Source organism: Eleutherodactylus coqui, chromosome 1 (genome assembly GCF_035609145.1).
Source record: "Eleutherodactylus coqui strain aEleCoq1 chromosome 1, aEleCoq1.hap1, whole genome shotgun sequence".
NCBI classification, from domain to species: Eukaryota; Metazoa; Chordata; class Amphibia; order Anura; family Eleutherodactylidae; genus Eleutherodactylus; species Eleutherodactylus coqui.
This window is the reverse complement of record NC_089837.1, coordinates 289,512,310-289,532,917: the sequence shown is the minus strand read 5'-3', so window position 1 is coordinate 289,532,917 and position 20,608 is coordinate 289,512,310. Positions and strand designations below refer to the sequence as shown.

The window sequence follows — 20,608 nt, the reverse complement described above, 5'->3', positions numbered from 1 at the left end:
TATATATATATATATACACACACACACACGCATACACACATATACATACATATATTATATAGATAGGTAATTAGATAGATCGTTGGATACATACAGCAGACATACACTGTATGCTAATGAGCCCAGCTGTCTGGCAGTTGAGACTACATTGTGATGTCATCAGTCTATTGTGACACTCCCAATATAGAACTAGGAATACCAGGGCGTGGCAGCTCATTTTAAGTCAGTCTCTGCTGCAGCTGGAAGTGGGCAGATGTGTCCTCCTCTTTCTCCCCCAACAAGCAACGGGAGCTGGATAATTTGCCTTTTTGACTGAGCGCCTTTTAAAAATCAGCCCACAAGAGGAAGACAGCCGCCAAAAAAAAATCTAATTTGTCGAAGCTGTGGCAATTTTTTAAAGATAGGTTCATTTCTTCAATGGAGAGGAATAGGTAGGTAGGGACGTAGGTAGATAGGTTCGTTCAGTTCTTGCAGGTTAGAGAATACTTATGGGCAAGGCCTTATGCCTGAGTGGTGGCACATTGAATGGCAGATAGGCTCGGGTCTGTGTATATGGTGTCAGCTGCTGTCTGCTCTGAAGCATGCATCAGGGGCCTGCCATTTATCAACTAGTAGTGATACCTGGAGCAAACGCATGCTCCCAGGATACATTGTATAACTCAAGAGTGCAATGACGTTTTGCCTGCACAATGTTTCCAACGTTGATAATAACACAGTTGTAAGCGATTTGGAGTGTGCTTGGCATATTAACTGGTCTGCGATATTGCTTTCAACATGTACCTACCGCACGCACTCTGCCAGACACAGCTGCTCAGTGGATACAATGTTGCAAGCTGGAGAAAACCCCTAGAATAATCCACAGCATGCAAAAGTACAAATAAAGGGCTTGGTTAGCTGCTGTACTAGAACTCTTGCTTGTATAGTTTCTGCTTTTGGATACTGCAATAGGAAGAGGGGTGCATTGGTCCTGGAGGTACTGCAATACCAGGTCGATGCGCAGAGTGGACAGAGCAAACTCTTTCCAGCTCCCTGTTCTAAAAATATATGCTCCACAGATAAGGGACTTATCAGATATTAAACTGATAAGAACAGACACTACACTTGATCATAACCAAAAGGCCGAGAAGCGATAACCCGAAAAAGGTTTCACCTGCAATCCGGCCTACCAACCCTGCCTTCTATTGCTTGAGGCAACATCAGGTCCACTCACAAGCCATAGGCTCTGCGGGCACCAACAATGCAGTGCTATAACTGCGCATATCGCCACCTTGTCAACCGCCCCTTATTATCGTTCCTCTTGTACCATGCTCATGCATCCTAGGCTTGCAGTGCCTACAAAATTCTTCACCTCCCTATGCAGATAATTACATTTTCATCAATAGTTTGCCTCTGAATGTGTGTCAGTCAAGGATTGGATTTGTTTGGCTTCGCCCCATGGGGGTTTATTGCCTTCCCCTGGGTTGATATTAATAGCACTAGTAAGAATAATGATAAATTATCATCGTCATCATCACCCTCAACTAAGCCTGAAGAATTTAAACGTACAGCAGTTTTGGCCTGCAACCCTGCCTTCAAACCCTGCCTTTTACTGCTTGAGGCGACATCAGGTCCACTCACAAAATTCTGCAAATCAGCAACCATCACAATGTAGTCTCAACTGCCAGACAGCTGGGCTTATTAGCATACAGTGTATGTCTGTATGTATCTATCAAATCTATATTTTTTTATGTATGGTATGGCAGAATAAAAAGACTTGCTGTATGTTTAAATTCTTCAGCCTTTGTTGAGGGTGATGATGATGATGACTATCATTATTCCTACTAGTGCTATTAATGTAAACCCAGGGGAAGGCAATAAACGCCTATGGGGTTGAAGCCAATTTCCCTCATATTAGGGAAAAAGTACCTTCTCCACCCCAAATGTGGCAAGCCAAAGAAATCCATCCCTCGATTCACCTTCAGAGACCAGCTAGTGATTACAATGTGCTAACATCTGCTGAACCATCCTGCATAGTGAAGTGAAGAGTGCTGCACACACTGCAAGCCTAGGATGTGTGAGCATGGTGCAAGAGGAACGATAAGGGACAGTTGACGAGGCGGCGATATTTGAGGTTATAACACTGTGGCTTTACATTGTGGGTGCCCGCAGAGCCTATGGCTTGTGAGTGGACCTGATGTCACTTCAAGCAGTAGAAGGCAGGGTTTTTGGCTAAAATCAAGTGTAGAACCTGTTGTTATGATACGTCCTCTAACTGGGGACCATATATTAAATGGATTTTTAGAACAGGGAGCTGAAAAAAGAGCTTGCTCTGTCCATTCTGCGCATGAACCTCTTATTGCAGTACCTCCAGGATCGGTGCACTCTACCTTCCATTGCAGAATCCAAAAACAAACTACAAGCAGAAGTTCTAGCACAGCAGCTAACAGCGCAGTTTATTTGCACTTTGCATGCTGTGGATTATTCTAGGCGTTTTTCTCAGCTCGCAAAATTGTATCCACTGAGCGTCTGGCAGGGTGCGTGCATAAGGTACCTGTTGGCAGCAATACCGCAGACCAAGTAATATGCCAAGTACACTCCATATTGCTTACGACTGTTATCAACATTGGAATCATTGGTCAGGTACAACGTAATTGTACTCTTCAGTTACAACGTATCCTGGGAGCTTGCGTGTGTTCCAGGTATCATTCGTGCTAGGCGATTCCAGCCAACCTGTGTGACCCACTGTCATTGCTAGTTGATAAGTGGCAGACCCCTGATTCATGCTTCAGAGCAGACAGCCTATCTGCCATTTAATGTGCCACCGATCAGGTCTTGCCCTGATAAGGTCTTGCTCATAATCATTCCACAACCTGCAAGTACTGAACAAACCTACCTACCTATTCTTCTTCATGGAAGAACTGCATCTATTTTTAAATAAATTCCACAGCAGCGACCAATTAGATATTTTTAGGCCACTGTCTCCCTCTTGTGGGCTGAATTAAAACGGCACTCCGTCAAAAAGGCAAATCCAGCTCCTGTGGCTTCTCGGGGGAGATACAGGAAGACACATCTGCCCGCTTCCAGCTGCAGCGGAGCATGACTTAAGATGGCCGCCACGCCCTTGTATTCCTTGTTCTATATTGGGCATGTCACAATAGACTGATGACATCACAATGTAGTCTCAACTGCTAGATGCTAGGCTCATTAGCATACAGTGTATGTCTGTATGTAGCTAACTCTCTATCTAGATATATTTTGTAATCTACATAATAATAGAATCTACATAGATCGATAATATTTTCTTTTTTTTTTAATGTATGATATGGCGGGGGGAAAAAAGACCTGCTGTACGTTTAAATTCTTCATAGCAAAAAGTTACTTTTTTCACCTGAATGGATGCTGTCAATTAGTGATGAGCGAGTATACTCGCTAAGGGCAATTGCTCGAGCGAGCATTGCCCTTAGTGAGTACCTGCCCGCTCGAGACAAAAGGTTCGGGTGCCGACGGCAGGCAGGGAGCTGCGGGGGAGATCTCTCTCTCCCTCTCCCTCTCTCCCCCCTGCTGACTGCCGCTACTCACCACTCCCCCGCGCCGACACCCGAACCTTTTGTCTCGAGCTGGCAGGTACTCGCTAAGGGCAATGCTCACTCGAGCAATTGCCCTTAGCGAGTATACTCGCTCATTTCTCCTGTCAATCCATCTTTTATACTACAAACAACCATGTCATTTGAGTAAAGGTCCATTTACACGGAGCGATGATAGCTCAAAACGACAGTTTGAGTGACAGCTTTGAGCAATCATTTTGCATAAACTTTTAAGTAGCTACTCAGCTACTTAAGAGCAATTAAGTGTGCAAATGAAGCCTTAAGGTCCATTTACACAGGAAGAGTGTCGGGCAAACGATGCCCGACACTTGTCCCTGTATCTCCACGCTCCCGTGCTCCTGCACGGGAGCTGTCACAGCTGACTGGTTAACGGAGCGGCCAGCAGGTTGGTGGGGCAGTGCAGGAGATTCCTCTCCTCTCGCTCTCCCGCGATAACATTAAGATAACACAGCGGCTGTTTAACCCCTTAGTGACGAAGCCTGTTTGCGCCTTAGTGACGGAGCCAAATTTTGGAAATCTGACATGCATCGTTCAACGTAGCATAACGCCGTAAAGGCTTTACATATCCAAGTGATTCTGACATTGTTTTTTCGCCACATGTTGTACTTCATTTTGGTTGTAAAAACAGACCGATATAATTTGTGTAAATTTATTAAAAGTACCAATATTGGAAAAATTCGAAAAAATTGTAATTTTTTTCACATTTTCAACTGTAATATCTCAAATAGGTCCAAACATACTGTACAAATTTTTGATAAGATATATATTTCCATCTGTTTACTTTATTCTGAATGCACACTTGAAAAACTTTTGTGGTTTTTTTTAACCATTTATAGGGAGTACAAATTTAACATTACTTTTCAGCATTTTGAGGAACACTTTGCTTTCCTGCACCAAGCCAAGTTTGCAAAGGCTCATGAGTGTCAGAATAATAGATACCCCCCCAAATGACCCCATTTTAAAAACTACACCCCTTAATGTATTCACTGAGGGGTGTCATGAGTATTTTGACCCTACCAGTTTTTTTCAGGAATTAATTCAATTTAGAGGAGAAAAAATAAAATTTCATATTTTTGTAAATATGTCATTTTAAAGACATATTTTTTTCCTATAGTGCCCATGAAAATGAGGATTTACACCCCAAAATGGATACCCCCTTTTCTCCCGTGTTTAGAAACATACCCATTGTGGCCCTAATCTTATGTCTGGATGCACAACGGGACCCAAAATGAAAGGAGTAGTCGGTGTCTTTCAGAACATAAATTTTGTTTGAAGGCGTTTTAGGCCCATAGCACTTTTGTAGAGCTCTTGAGCAGCCAAAACCAAAGAGAACCCCCACAAGTGACCCCATTTTGAAAAATAGACCCCTTAATGATTTTATCTAGGGGTGTACTGCCCATTTTGACCCCACAGTTTTTGAATGAATTCAAGCAAAGCAAAAGGAAAAAAATGTGATTTTCGTTTTTTTGGCAATTCTGTCGTTTTAAAAACTGCTTTTTTTGTACAGCACACACATGAATGAAGACTTGCACCCCAAAATGGATACCTCTGTTTGTCCCGTGTTCAGAGACATACCCATTGTGGCCCTAATCTTTTGTCTGGATGCACAACGGGGCGCAAAATGAAAGAAGTAGTCGGTGGCTTTCAGAACAGAAATTTAGCATGAAAGTGATTTAGGCCCCATTGCCCACTTGTAGAGCCCTTGAGCGGCCAAAACGACAGAGAACCCCCACAAATGACCCCATTTTGAAAACTAGACCCCTTAACGAATTCATCTAGGGGTGTACTGTGTATTTTTACCCTACAATTTTTGAATAAATCTAAACAAAGCAGTAGGAAAAAAATTACAATTTTTATTTTTTTGGCAGTTGTGTCAATTTAAAAAGTTTTTTTGTACAATGTACATAGGAATGAAGACTTTCACCCCAAAATGGATACCCCTGTTTGTCCTGTGTTCAGATACATACCCCTTGTGGCCCTAATCTACTTAAAGGACACATGGCTAGGCCTATAATGGAAGGAGCACCCGTTTGATTTCAGGGTACAACGGAAAAAATTCCAGGCCCCATCGCCCACTTATAGAGCCATTGAGCGGCCAAAACGATAGAGAACACCCACAAAATGACCCCATTTTAAAAACTAGACCCCTTAATGAATTCATCTAGGGGTGTATTGTGTATTTTGACCCCACAGTATTTGAATAAATCTAAGCAAAGCAGAAGGAAAAAATTACGATTTTCATTTTCTTGTCAATTTAAAAATGTTTTTTTTGTACAGTGTACATAGAACTGAAGACGTTCACCCCAAAATGGATACCCCCGTTTGTCCCGTGTTCAAAAACATACCCATTGTGGCCCTAATCTACTTATAGGACACATGGTTAGGCCCATAATGGAGGGAACACCCGTTGGATTGCAGGGCACAACTGAATAAATCCCAGGCCCCATTGTTCATTTGTACGGAATAAAAATTGACTCCCTAAAAATATCCCCCCCCCCCCCACCCCCCCCCCCCCCCGCTCAACAAGGTGCTCCTGGAACTGCATGAAGGCGAGCGTTCCCGGGGCTTCTTGTAAATTACGTATTTCAGGTAGCGGTCTAAATAACGCCGGGCTCACGCAGCCGTAGGCGAAATCCACTTGCGGAGGCCCGCAGCGGATCCCAGCTGTGAGCCCGTCTGTGACCCTGTGTACGGCCGCGTAATGTACTGCGCATAACTGCGTACTTACAAAGGCGGTCATGCACAGTACACCTTTTTTTTGTTTGTATTTCCCGCACCGTCGCTTAGCGATGACGCGGGTACCCGCAGCCCTATACAAGGTAGTTGCGTATGGGCTGCGGGTATATCTGCGACCACGGAGCACAGTAGGCTCTATGTTGCAGATATCCGCGGTAAAATAGAACCTGCTGCGTTCTCTTTTCTGCGAGTGGATTACACAATTCCAACCCACTAATGTGAGCGGAATTGTGTAATCCAATGCGATTGATCTGCGTATTACCGCGGATCAGACGCATGCGGAATCCATAATTCCTATTCGGTCATGTGAGACCGGCCGATGGTAGATCGCTACCTTTTTATCACGTGACCGGGAATCGCTCAACGAGGCCACCTGTCACTGCTCCGGGCCCTCGGCGACCATTGGTTGCTGAGAGCAAGGAGATTTTACGTTTCCTGGGCTCCCCGCCTCCTGCGCACCGTGTCCGGTGTTTGGCCGGCGGTCGCATGCCCAGGATCCGGGAAAGTTCACGGGAGAAGATCGCATTGGGGTGCAAATACGGAGGCCTCCGGTAAAAAGTTTCATCTCCTGTCACCGATTGAATCGGTGAGGGGAGATGAAGCTTCACTTTTTTTTACTTTTACGTGTTCGCCATTATCCATTGGATAACGGCGAACACGTGACGAGGAACCGCTCACCGCGGCCCCCTGTGAAATCTCCAGGGTCTTCACTAAGTTTTGTAGCCAGGAGCAGGGAGATTTTCAATTATCCTGGCAATCCACGGCTTTTGCGCATGCGTCCGCCATTTTGGCGACGGACGCATGCGCAGAAGCTGGGGTAAGGTCCGCGGATAAATCCGCAGGCATTAGGTACGTCATTTCATCCTCCCTCACGGATATGATCCGTGGGGGGAGATGAAACGCAAGCTTTTTTAAAACTTTTTTTTTTACTTTTACACTTTTTTTTTTACTCTTTACAGTTTTTTTTTAACTTTACATGATCACTGTCATCCATTGTATAACAGTGATCATGTCCCCGGTATAATCTCTCTGCTCCGGGATACACATTGCAGCCAAGAGCAGAGGGATTTTAAATTTCCCGGGGCTCGAGCCCGTCTGGGCACGAGTCCGATGTCAATCATCGGGCGCGCATGCGCAGACGGGGATTCGGGTCCCGGGACATCGGGTGGACTTAGGTAAGTATTTTCACCTCCCCTCATGGATCCGATCCATGAGGGGAGGTGAAACTGACTTTTTTAAAAACTTTTTTTAAACTTTTTCGCGATCGCCGCTATCCAATGCATAGCGGCGATCGCGTGCCCGGGGACCGCTCACAGCGGTTCCCGGTAACACCTCCTGGTTCCCGGCTACCTTCAGGAGCCGGGAGCCAGGAGATTTAAAATTTGCCGGGGGCTCCCGGGCTTCTGCGCATGCGCCTGACGTCATCAGCTGGCGCGCATGCGCAGAAGACCACCGGCGGGTCCGGGAGGACCCGATCTCCGGGGGACACCAGGGACAAGCCGCGTGAGTATTTTTTTAGCTGCTCTGATGGATCCGATCCATCAGGGCAGCTGAATCTTTCCTTTTTTTCACAGCTTTATTTACTTTTTTGCGATCGGCGCTATGCATTGGATAGCGCCGATCGCAATGCCGGTGGGGTCTGCCCGCATCCTGGGATGACAGCTCCATGCTGTCGGCTACCTGCGGGCACCGACAGCATGGAGCTGTCACGTCCTCAGGCAAGTGAGCATCAATCCAAAGAGGATGCATAAAACTACGTCCTCTAGGATTAAAGCCCACTTTCTGAGGACGTAGTTTCCCGATGGGGCAGTCGTTAAGGGGTTAAACTGCACGAGGAACTTCATCGCTCATCTTTTATGCTGCAGGAGCAAGGGAGCGCAGAGATACAGGGACGAGTGTCAGGCATCATTTGCCCGACACTCGTCCTGTGTAAATGGACCTTCAGCTGAAAGAAGTTAATAGCCCGAGGGCTCTTATCTGCTTTCAGTTCTTTTGTCCTTCAGCAGGAAACAGTGCTATCAGCACTACCCGCAGAGAACTCCTGATAAGGCTGAACGATGATTTTTAGGTTGGACTGAATTTAACAATCAGCTAGCAGTGTATGAAAAGTGCATGATGGCCGCACGTTTAGACGATTATCGCTCAAACGATCGCTTTTTAGCGATTTTTGAGCGATCATCGCTCTGTGTAAATGGGCCTTAAGAAACTTACTTTATTTGCTATGTAGACGATTCTACTATTTATGGGCAAGTTCACAGTTTTCATAATCAGTGGAGAACAATAGGTGCTAGGATAAGAGAAAAAAGCCATTACACAAACTTCAAAAAAAGAGTAAGAGTGGCTTTACACCAGAAGACTGTCAGGAGCAGAAGCTCCTAAGTCGTCCAAATGACTTATGGCTCCTGTGGTTTCACATAGGAATGATAGTTGTTCAGTGAATGGAGGTGAAGTGTGCCAGAAATCTTTTCGGTTGCCTGCCTCCATTCATGGTAAACAGACAGTTGTTCAAAGATGGATGACTGCATATTTGCATTTAGCAAGAAGTGACTCACTAGTTGCTTCGCTTTAGTGGGTTGAAACAAAGCAACTACTGAGCGATTAAAATTGCTCAGTACCCAATCAGGTCCTATGTTTATACGGGACAGTAGATCACTGAAAATAACTTGTTTAAGATATTTTTTGTGAGACAACAGTTGTCCCATCTTAAGTCACCCTAAGCTACATCACTTACAGTAATTAATACATTTAATTTGTTCTAATGGAAAGAGTGCTTGTTAAGGCCCTGTTACACGCAATGATTATTGCTCAAAATTTGTTCAAACGGCAGAAAGTGAGCGATAATCGTTACGTGTCAATGCGCGCAGTCATGCAGGTTTCTCTTAAAAGGGGTTTTCTCACGCCGAAACGTTTTTTTTTTATTCAATAGGCCCCCCATTCGGCGCGAGACAAACCCAAGGGATGGGTTAAAAAAAAAAAAAAAAAGTTTATTACTTACCCGAATCCCTGCGCTGCGACGACTTCTTTCTTCCTTTACCAAAATGGTCGCCAGGATCTTCACCCACAATGCACCGCGGGTCTTCTCCCATGGTGCACCGTGGGCTCTGTGCGGTCCATTGCCGATTCCAGCCTCCTGATTGGCTGGAATCGGCACACGTGACGGGGCGGAGCTACGAGGACCAGCTCTCCGGCACGAGCAGCCCCATTCACCAGGGAGAAGACCGGACTGCGCAAGCGCGTCTAAAAACGCCAGAAAACAGCGAATTTAGACGGATCCATGGCGACGGGGACGCTAGCAATGGAGCAGGTAAGTGAATAACTTCTGTATGGCTCATAATTAATGCACGATGTATATTACAAAGTGCATTAATATGGCCATACAGAAGTGCTAAACCCCACTTGATTTCACGAGACAACCCCTTTAAGGATGGGTTTCAACCCGCACAAAATCCATTATTGAATCCGCTGATAGACTGAGCCAATTCCTTCATTTAAATGCATTTCACTTGGTTTTTCAAAAGACTCCATGATGGATTTGTTTACCTGGCATACAGGATAAGTTCATTGATTATTTAAGGCAAACCAATGGCAGAACAATGGAATCCCACTGGGCAGATAATCCCTCACACTAAACACATAACTGGGCTGCTACTGAGTTTACTTTGCTAATGAGGGAAATTGAGTGATTATCTGTGCCTGTAATTTTATGCAAAACTATTGCTAAATCTTTCAGCAGTTTGAGCGATTATCTTTGCTTGTAAAAGGGCCTTTAAACAGTAGTCTTAAAGGGGTTGTCTCGCGAAAGCAAGTGGGGTTAAGTACTTCTGTATGGCCATATTAATGCACTTTGTAATATACATCGTGCATTAAATATGAGCCATACAGAAGTTATTCACTTACCTGCTCCGTTGCTGGCGTCCCCGTCTCCATGGCTCCGTCTAATTTCGGTGTCTTCTTGCTTTTTTAGACGCGCTTGCGCAGATGGGTCTTCTCCCTTCAGCTCGGCTCGGCAGCAGCTGCGTTTTGGCTTCGCCCCCTTGTAAGCGTCATCGCGTAGCTCCGCCCCGCCCCATTTGCCGATTCCAGCCAATCAGGAGGCTGGAATTGGCACGTGTGACGGGGGCGGGGCTACGCGATGACACGTACAAGGGGGCGGAGCCAAAACGGCGCTGCTGCCGAGCCGAAGGGAGAAGACCCATCTGCGCAAGCGCGTCTAAAAAAGCAAGAAGACACCGAAATTAGACGGAGCCATGGAGACGGGGACGCCAGCAATGGAGCAGGTAAGTGAATAACTTCTGTATGGCTCATATTTAATGCACGATGTATATTACAAAGTGCATTAATATGGCCATACAGAAGTACTTAACCCCACTTGCTTTCGCGAGACAACCCCTTTAAGACACAGGAGTGGAAAGAGGCAAACTTCACAAACCAGCTTCTCAGTATGCAAGTGGCAAAATGATTTAGAACACATATCACTACAGCTCAGAAATAAAGAACTTTTTTATTTGTAGATGTACATCAAATACAAATTGAGCAGAGTCACTCACAAGTCAAAGACAGCTTTCCCCATTGGAAAAATCAAAAGTCAAGAAGAGATGGTGTTGGCAGCAGAAAACTGTTACTCAAGTTGTGAGAGGGCAAACTTATAGCGGCCTTATTCTGAAGCTATAGTAATAAGACAACTATCTCGGTCTAGATAGCATTCTAGACCATCAGAAGAGGCCTTCACATTAGTTTAAACTAGGCTTAACATCTATAGACCATGCTTCTAGATTGTGAAGTCTAGAAACATAGGCTTAAAAAAATGTCAAAAAGGCCTACAACATGGCTTCGTGTAACCTTAATCATTTTCAGAGATAGGCTCAAAATTAACTTCCTGGCAAGTAGTCTAAACACCACTTGATAATCTAAGTCATAGCAATTCTGTTAGCTGCCTCAAGCATTCATAGTAACTCTTCAAATGATTCATGTTCAGCCCAACTTGTAAATTCTGAAAGAAATTCCTGGGTATCCAAAAAAATAGCGCACGCAGGCATTATTACCTCTTTTTAGTGTCCTTTTAATTATGATTTCCCCCTTTGAAAATATAAGATGATGGGGCTGTGCAGTGATCAGCATCCTATTTATTTAGGAGATTGGGGGTGACACGATGCCTGGTTGTTAGCCAAAAAAGTTATATATACAGTGGGGATTCTGTACCTCCACCTTTTCTACCATTGTCATTATGAGGTACATTAGTCTATACAGACCTCTTTCAAAGCAAGATGAATGGCCATTAAAATATGGTCAAGCTTGTCTTTATAAAAGGTGTGTGCACCCCATTTACCACACATATCCCTCCTAGTCAAGGTTAGCTGGTCCGGCACTGCACTTGTCCCTCTGTAGAATCCTCATCATCTGAACCTCCACCGCCAGATGCTGGACCTCCTCCGCTCAGTCCTGTAATTCTGTAACCCATGTTCAGAAGCATTACTTCCAGGGGGTCCGCATTCATTCTCCTTTGGTTAGCTTGACAAGCGCTCTCCATGTCCTGCACTACTCGTCTGTCTGTTCCTTCAGTCTACAAAGAGACAGAGTTTCTTTTGGTATAATACATGTAACAAATTATAACGTAGAAAGAAAAAAAAAAAAAAATCACAAGGCTTTAGTGACTGCATCAACAAGTAATCTAGAAAAAAAACTTGGCTTCTGAAACGGCACCTTGAAACTACCGAAGTAGCAGCGTCAACAAGGATATTTGGCGCGCTAAATCTGTAGCACGGACCGCTGGGCTCCTGTTGGCCGCACTACACTAATTACATAGCACGGCCGCTGCCATTCAAAGTACATAGCAGCGGAGCTACACAATTAGCATAGCTGCACCGAGGCTTGGCACTGCTAGATCTATACAGTTGCGCAGTCGACTAGGTCTTTACGAGTAAACAAATTGTGGGCATAACGATCATTTCCAACTGGTTCCTCAAAACAATCTGTGCAATATACGATTTCTGTCATTACTGAGAAGATAAGAGAATTCTCACAGCGGGATCCGACCCAACCGTCTGCAACAGGCCATAGGCTCAAAATTTCATTTATTTATTTAGTGAAAAATCTCTATTTGTCCCAGAATTGCATGAAAGTGCCTAGAACTATAAATTACTATAGAGATCTATTACCTGTCGTAGAGAGGTCTACGATTAGAAATCATGTAGGTTTGGAGATGTAGTCACTTTATGGGGTGTTCAATCCCTAAATCCTTATTTAATTCATGTTGCTACTTCTAAATTTGCTGCCCTGCTCAGATATTGTTCATATCACTACCTGTATATATAAGAGATTCATGCACATACGTATATATGTAATGTATGAATTCCATGTGCTATTGGCTTAACTGAAGAAGTGTTTTTTATAGGCCAGTGACTTTTTTTTTATTCTGTAGTCGATAAAATTAATGAAAAGTCCCTTGCAAAAAGTCATGGATGTAAACAATTAGGAAAGACTATTGCAATCATACTTTTTAACTTTCACTTTTTTATTGTAGGAATGCACAAGTGAAGTTTGGGTTTGAAATAAAATATGTAAAAGAGCCTGAACATATCAAAAGTGAGCTATATATATATATATATATATATATATATATATATATATATATAGCTCACTTTTGATATGTTCAGGCTCTTTTACATATTTTATTTCAAACCCAAACTTCACTTGTGCATTCCTACAATAGACAGCATTACAGAAGAGACCCATAAAAATATGGGGTAGCCTGTAAACCTGACGTCAGAGGGGAGCAGTGGTGCAGAACACAGCAGCGAGAGCCGAGTATATGCGGTTAGTAAGTTGACTGCATTGGGAAAGGGGTTTTTAAAAAAAAACAAAAAAAAAAACAATTATGTACAATTGTAATGCAAATAAGGAAAATATGTCTGTGCACTTTGTGTATCATTATGATTCAAAATGGCAATCTTGCCGAAACATCACACTTTATGCATATGGGATTACTTGAATAAAACAGCAATATATTTATGAACCTCTTCTGTGATCCATTTTGTGCATTTGAAGTTCGAGAGTGTACCATGATCCCCTGTATGACTGGAGTTTGTGCTGACATTTAAACCAAGTGTCTCTGGGAGTGCCTATAAGGACTTGCACAGGACATTTGTCTACTTCATGCAAAGTGACGACGAAAAGCCCAGCGGGAAGGTCATCATCTAATATTTGTACCCAGAACAGGATGCTTCAAGGATACTCGACACAGGGAGGAGAGATAAGAAGGTATGTGGACCAGAGAGAGGCAGTACAACAGCCCACCTAAGGGTCAGGGGAACAATCAACGGATAGCAAGAAATTAATGGCAACTAAATTTTTTTCTAGTCTCTGAATAATATGGAAACGAGGATTCTTGAAAAGCGGCTCTCCTGTCCCATTAATGATATTAACTGGTTTGAACTTCATATTGACTTAAGAGATGTTATTTTAGACGATTAATACTAAGATCTATGTTTATGGATAGAAAGACATTGGTGATTGTGAGTACTACTGATGTCACTCATGACAAACTATTTAAAAAGATACAGGGCTGTTTTGTAAAAGAGTACTTATTAACATTTGGGAGGTAATCATGGTATAGAGTCATCAAGGTAGTGACTGAACAGATTGATGAAGTGATAAATATGAGAAATAGACATCTAGTTTGGTATAATATGTCTAATGACATACTCTCTACGAATTGCAGTATAAGGTTGCTATTACAATTAAAACCTATGGATAAGGGGTGTATGTTGTGTTGTTGTTGCTGTTAGCCATTTAGTCGGTCGCGACCCTAAATGCTCCCTCCCTCCTTGTTTTTCGGTTTTGCACTGCTTCTTTCACTTCTGTGATATCCACACCAGTATCAGCCTTGACAGTATTAGCCATCGTGTCCTTTGGTAGCCAGGTCTTTTGCCACTAATCTGTCTAAGCATTATAGATTTTTCTAGCGACTCTGCTCCCATTAAATGGCCAATACACACAAGTCTGAGTCTGGTCATCTTGCCCTCGTGATATATCAGGTCTTATATGATTCAAGACTTCTCCATGTGTTACTCTTGCTGTCCAGGATATACGCAGCAGCCTGCAGTGTTGCGATAGACCTCCCCAACATCTAGCTGAGGTTTATGGGCAATTATTGGAGACTGATGTATATCAGAAGATTCACCATGATGTGAGACATTGGATCCATGACCTATTTGAAGAGGTCATTGAGGGGGTCTTAATTAATATTAGTGAGGAGGACTTTGCTGGGTTTTTGTTTGAAAGATCAAACCCAAGGACACCAATACTCTATTGTCCCCCAAAAAATACAAAAAAAAACTCTTAGGGCTCACTGACATGGGTGTATGGGGGGGTGTAAAGCGCTGTACACAATTAAATACGTATGTAATGTGTACTTACTGTGTATTTTAAACCCCCATAGCCTTTAATGGGCCTATTAGGCACGTAACACACACCAAAATTGAGAACTATGTGTTTTTTTTCATATGCGCGAAAGAACACATATGAATGGCCATATGTAAATCAATAGGCTTTTAGGACTGCATATTATGCATATGAAAAATACGCGCATAAAACGCAACCCCATACGCTTGTTTGAGTGTGTCTTAAAAGAACCTCCAGTAGAGACCTTATTTTTTAGTCCAGTGGAAATATACCTAGACAAGGTCCTCAGAGACCTGTCTATTAATACAAGGTCATATACATGTGTGACACCACCGATTTTGAGAATATAGACCTTGAAATGTCCAGGTGGATCAATCTTGGTCTCTTTTGATAACTTAAGTCTCCAAACCTTAATTGAACATGATAGGGGGTTACAGATTGTCAAATCTAAACTTGATGGTTCAACAATGGCTCTAGAGGGTAAGGCGTTTATCCTTAGACCATGGAAGACCTATCAATCAAAATCAATGGCTTTTCTCAGACCCACACACCCACTGTCTATGTGTGACATTTGAATCTTCTGTGCCATCCAAACCACACAAGCCCTAGCTACCTCTTTCAACTAAAAACATCTGTCAGATATGAGATTTCCTTAAAAACCAGAGTCAGCAAAAAAAAAAACGCTAGTACACGCTACATCATCTCCCTCATCCTGAAATAGCTTTCTCTGTGACCTCCTATCCAAACACTCTTACACCCCTCCAATCCAAATTCAACCGCTGCTGGCTGACTAATCAACCTTTTCCCCCCATTACTATGCAGTCTCTCCCCTCTGCCAATCCTTTCACTAGCTACCCACTGTTCAGGGAATCCAATTCAAAATATTATTACTGACATAAAAGGCTTCCACAATCTGCCCCTCCATACATCTCAGAGCTTCCATTCAGATACCTCCCCACACGTAATCTCCAGTCATCACAAGGCTTCCCTCTCTGCTCTCCTCTAATCCTAACATAGCCATCTGCAGGATCTCTCCAGTGTGTCACTTATACTCCAGTGTACTGCCTCAACACATCAGAGTGTCCATCACTAGAGATGAGCGAACACCCAAATGCTCAGGTCCGCGTTATTCGAGTCGAGTTTTTTGTAAAATTCGAGAGCTCTACTTGAGTAACGAACCCCATTGACTACAATGGGGGACTCGAGCATTTTTGTATGTTGAACGCTGGGTGCCGAGCTTCCCCCCCCCCCCCCCCCCCCCTAGGTTAGTTCACTCTCTCTCTCGCCAGCCAGCCAGAAAAAAGTGGGAGGAGCCAAAAACTGGGGCGGGGTTGAACACGGCTTGATGCTCGTTCGAGTAACGAGCACCATCGAGTACGCTAATACTAGAACAAGTATCAAGCTCGGCAGAGTATGTTCGCTCAACTCTATCCATCAACTTCGAAAGGGTCAATAGTAAGCTGAAAACTCACCTTTTCAAAACAGAGTAAAAACAAACGCTTACATATCATCCATTTTCCCCTCAGTTTTAACTCATTCAGTCCATGTTTATTACGTGGTGTTTTTTTCCTTATGTATATAAACGACTGTCTCTACATGTACAGTGCCCTGGCATTAATGATGGTTTAAAATACACAACGTTAATAATGAATGAGTCATTAGTGTAAAGTGCTCATGGTCTTTTCACTGAGGTTCACTTTCACAAACTCTAAGTGTAGAATTAGATTTTTTTAATTCAATAATGAATTTGCATATTATTAGAACCGTGAATATTATATAAGCTACCAAAGTGCAAAATTCTTACAAAAGAGTCAAAAGCCATATTTTGAGTGATAATCTTTGTGTATAAATGTGCCCATCTTTCACTTTTCTGCCGAACAATAACTTTATGTTTGGCATAAAATCCATCATTGGGCAGAAGAGCTGATAGCAGGGACTTCATGTTGTGTTCTCTGCGGGGAGCGCTGATAACATTGTCTCAGCTGTCAGCCCCTTGGCAGAACAAAGGGAATGTATTTAGAGAACAGACCACCCGCTGTTCTCTGATTATAGCTACTGGCGGCTCACATGCATTAATAAGCTACTAGTTGGCATTAGTACCAATTAGTAGTTCATGCAAAATGATTGCTCAGAAGCCATCTTCTGAGCAATCATCTTTGTGTGTAATAGGGCCTTTAATTTAAAAACTCTTAAAAGGTGAGCTAATTAGACTACGATAATGGAATTGATGGCTCCCTCTAAGTGGCAGCATGCAATGAGCACTCCTTTTGCCAAATATTGTCAATTTAACAGTCAGTAGCTCCAGCAGGTGTGCAGTTTGGTTGCTTCTTTGCAGCAGCGAAGTTTACAGTACAGTAAAAAGGTGCAAAATACCATATATGATTAATTGCTCTCAAACCTCAGAACGTGGGCTCCATAGTCTCACAACTGGGTCAATTCCACTTGTGGCCAAGAAGCAGTAGCTTGGATGCGGTTGTAGACAATTAACGATGGACTCATCTCCTTGCAGAACCCTGATGAGAGCACGAGTCTCCTTCTCCCAGATAAAGAACGAGCCATCATCTGAACCACTTACTATGTATTGTGCATTACTAGGAGAATCAGAAAAAACATGGAGGTCAAAAGTTGAGGACTATGTAATGCTTGCCTGAAAGATACCTGATAATTTAGTCTTTGCTCAGATATGCATCAGCTCTTTCCGTCTTGGGGTTCCATCATAAATGCCAGGTAAAACAGTGTACCACACTGTGCTATTTTTCCAGTAAGATGATAGAACCCCTGGACGGAACTATATGGACACTATTATAGTCCATGGGTTCCATCATTTCGACAGATCCGATGGCCGTTTTAATTTGAGTTATTCTGTTCCAGAATAAAACAGAAGAACACAAATGTGAACTACACATGTAGAATTGCACCTAATACAACTACCATAGTAACATGCTTCATGCAGTGGTAAAAAGCAACAAAGGATGGCTGCCTTACCTTCCCATAAAACTGGCCTCTTTTATGTCTGTAGTGGTGTTACAGTGACCACAATATCTATGTTTATAATCCAAGCTTCTTTCTCTAAGCAGCAGCTCATCTTCTGAGAGGGAATCCTTCCTGCCCCCAGATCGCAGGCGAACAGAGCCTCCTTTTTTATCCTCTTCTGTCAGGGAGATATAAAGAAGAATGATTCCTGTCTTGCTTGATGTATATTTGTTTCCTCAAGTATACTAAATCTGAACACACAGTTCAGACAGCTATTTTCTGAAAGACGGTTGGTCTAAGAAGATTGTCGTCTGACTAACGACATAAGTTAAAACAAATACCTGATCATCACCTGCATTGGGCTTCTACTGATGGGGTGCACTTATCTGGCACAAATAACTTTACAAATATTATCAATGTCTACAATGGACAATAACAAAAAAAAACAAAACATCTCAGGTCGAGCTTTTCACAGCCATCTGTCATTGGTCGGGGTGTTACACAATCTTTCAACACATGATAAAAGGGCGATCGATGGCTACAAGTGCTCAAAATCAATCAAAATGGATGACAAAAATCACTGGAGTATAATGTATAATACGTGTAGGAGTCAGAAATTGTGTCTAACCTGGGTGCTCGGGCCTCTCATCTCTACATGCCTGTCTAAAATGTGGTCTCTGTAAAAGCTGTGATCAGGTGCAGTCTCAAACACAGAGAGTAATGCCCCTTTTACACAAGACGATTCTTGTTTGAACGAGCACAAGAGCGAGTTACGTCACCGTTTGTGGTGTATTTAGACAGGCAGATCATCACTGAGAAGTGTTCACATTTCGTTCAGTGCTTTACATTCTATGTGAAGCACCGAGCCGGGTATGATTAGACGCAACGAAAAGTGAGACGCCAAAAATTGTTATGCGGGCTAAAACTGAGCGATTATTACACATTTTCGTTTGTTTGAGAGAATCGGTACGTGTAAATGGGCCTTAAGCCTGCAGCTGCACCCGCTTCCTCTTGGTTTACCATTTACTGCATTACCCTACACAGATTTTTGTTCTTCAGGTGACTGTGGAGGTTTCTGAACATTGAGAGAGAGTTGGATATCTTACATCTAATGACTAGTCATTTTTTATGAGTTGGCTAAAGTATATCTAAGACATTAAATTGCTTTAATATTAAAAAATCAACAGAGGAAGAAATAATATATCATATGCTACAAAAGAATCTTTTTGTGCTGTAAAATCTCCTCTTTCAGATAAAAAAAAAAAAGTGTTCAATACATCACTAACTTAGAAAAGTACAAACAGCTACAACAAATGAAACCAATGGAACATGATGGGAGAAATTCTATTCAATATAAAGGGGACTTACGATTTTCATTTTTGGAGAATAAGGCAACCCTTATGTCCCTGTCCAGAGCATCACATGCACTGCTTTGGGCTTGTTCTGGAAACTTTGCCTTAAATTCCTCCAAACAATCCAGTGCTTCAGAAACATAGCGCAGCTCAAACAGGCAGCGTGCCAGACGAAAGTGTGCTTTCAAATGGGCTGGATTCAATGCTAGTGCTTGCAGGCAATCTCTCAATGCATCATAGTGATCCCCATCCCTAACAGAATAACATGAATGCAAGAAAAAGCATCAGATAAAGCTCTAAACACTAACTTAACCAGCCAATGCTAGAATCTATTCTGCTCACCATTTCCGCTTCATGTATGCTGCAGCCCGATTTCCAAATAACATAGCACTGTGAGGTGCCCTCTGCATAGCTTGGCTATAAAGTTCAATTGCCTGGCTCCATTGCTGCCGAGCAAAAGCATCATTGGCTTTTTGCTTTACTTTTTCCAGATGAGGTGGAAGCTCATTTGTTGACCTAGGAAAAAGCCATTATAAAACGACTTATATATTCCAGGCACAAAATCACTACAAGCGCTTTAAATCCAAAGCAAATCACCAACAACACAATATACACAGGTCATAATATACCAAAATATCTGTATGAAAAATTCATAATATCACCAAAACCAGATTAAAAATAGTGGTTATATACCCATGTTAAAAACCTATCCCTACAAGGTCTACATCAATGCATGCAAGCATCTCTCTCTATCTCTGGCCTCATGTTCACGGGTGGGTATGATTGGCAGACCCCACACGGGACACCTGTGTGGGAGATGTGCAAATCAAGCCGCCCATAGGGAATTATGGGTGCCCGCAAAATAATTTAAGTATGCAAAACAAATCCGCAGACCTTTTGGTCCGGAAAACAAATTGCAGTATGCTCCATTTTTCTGAGGATCCCGCACCAACAGCTTCCATTGAAGTCAATGGAAGCCGTCCGATCCGCAGCACACACGCTGCTGACACTGCAGTAGTGCCGCAGATCCCGTGGGAAAGCAGGAGTTTGAAAAAGAAAACCACTTACTGTGCATGTGCGCCGGAACACATCTACCATACAGAAGAAAGAAGGTCTGGCCGGGATGCAGAAGACCTGCACAGACCCGGAACAGGTAAAATGAGGTCATCGGCCGCGGGCAGAGTGCAGAGTGGGATTCTGCTGCAGGCTCCTTTCCACGGAACCCGACCCACCCATGGACATGAGGCCTTACTGTGTGTGTATAATATATATATGAAATTATATATAACTTATTTGTATATTATAACCTTTCCTCTTACAGTACAAAATCTTACATTTTCAAAGCTACGCATCCAAGATATTAATTCATATTTATTTTTACTGACACCTGGGTCTATATATTGAGGTTGATCTATTTCGTGCTGTACCTTGATATGGGCTCTTATTCTGCCATGATATATGGAGAATACTGACTTGTAATGATCAAGTATGCTATCATGATGGTATATGTATTGATGTGGACCTTGTAGAAACCTGCTTTTAACATGAGTATAACACTACTAT

The 20,608-nt window shown here is 42.9% G+C and overlaps 1 protein-coding gene and 2 pseudogenes across 2 annotated transcripts in view; 1 reads left to right on the top strand and 2 right to left on the bottom strand.

The window, feature by feature from the left end:
• Nucleotides 1–951: 951 nt before the first annotated feature.
• On the bottom strand, nucleotides 952–1,131 carry LOC136593491 (U2 spliceosomal RNA; annotated as a pseudogene).
• A 1,065-nt stretch (nucleotides 1,132–2,196) lies between these two features.
• Nucleotides 2,197–2,366, top strand: LOC136593835 (U2 spliceosomal RNA; annotated as a pseudogene).
• An 8,436-nt stretch (nucleotides 2,367–10,802) lies between these two features.
• The window catches only part of WDTC1 (WD and tetratricopeptide repeats 1), a 29,909-nt gene continuing 20,103 nt past the window's right edge, over nucleotides 10,803–20,608 (bottom strand). For both annotated transcript variants that reach the window (XM_066572800.1, XM_066572808.1), the window contains 5 exons: nucleotides 19,388–19,561; nucleotides 19,062–19,297; nucleotides 17,706–17,871; nucleotides 17,119–17,311; nucleotides 10,803–11,880 (listed from right to left, as the gene is read on the bottom strand). In XM_066572800.1, coding sequence (XP_066428897.1) covers nucleotides 11,671–11,880; nucleotides 17,119–17,311; nucleotides 17,706–17,871; nucleotides 19,062–19,297; nucleotides 19,388–19,561 — 979 coding nt within the window. In that variant the 3' untranslated portion in view covers nucleotides 10,803–11,670. The remainder of the gene's footprint in view (nucleotides 11,881–17,118; nucleotides 17,312–17,705; nucleotides 17,872–19,061; nucleotides 19,298–19,387; nucleotides 19,562–20,608) is intronic.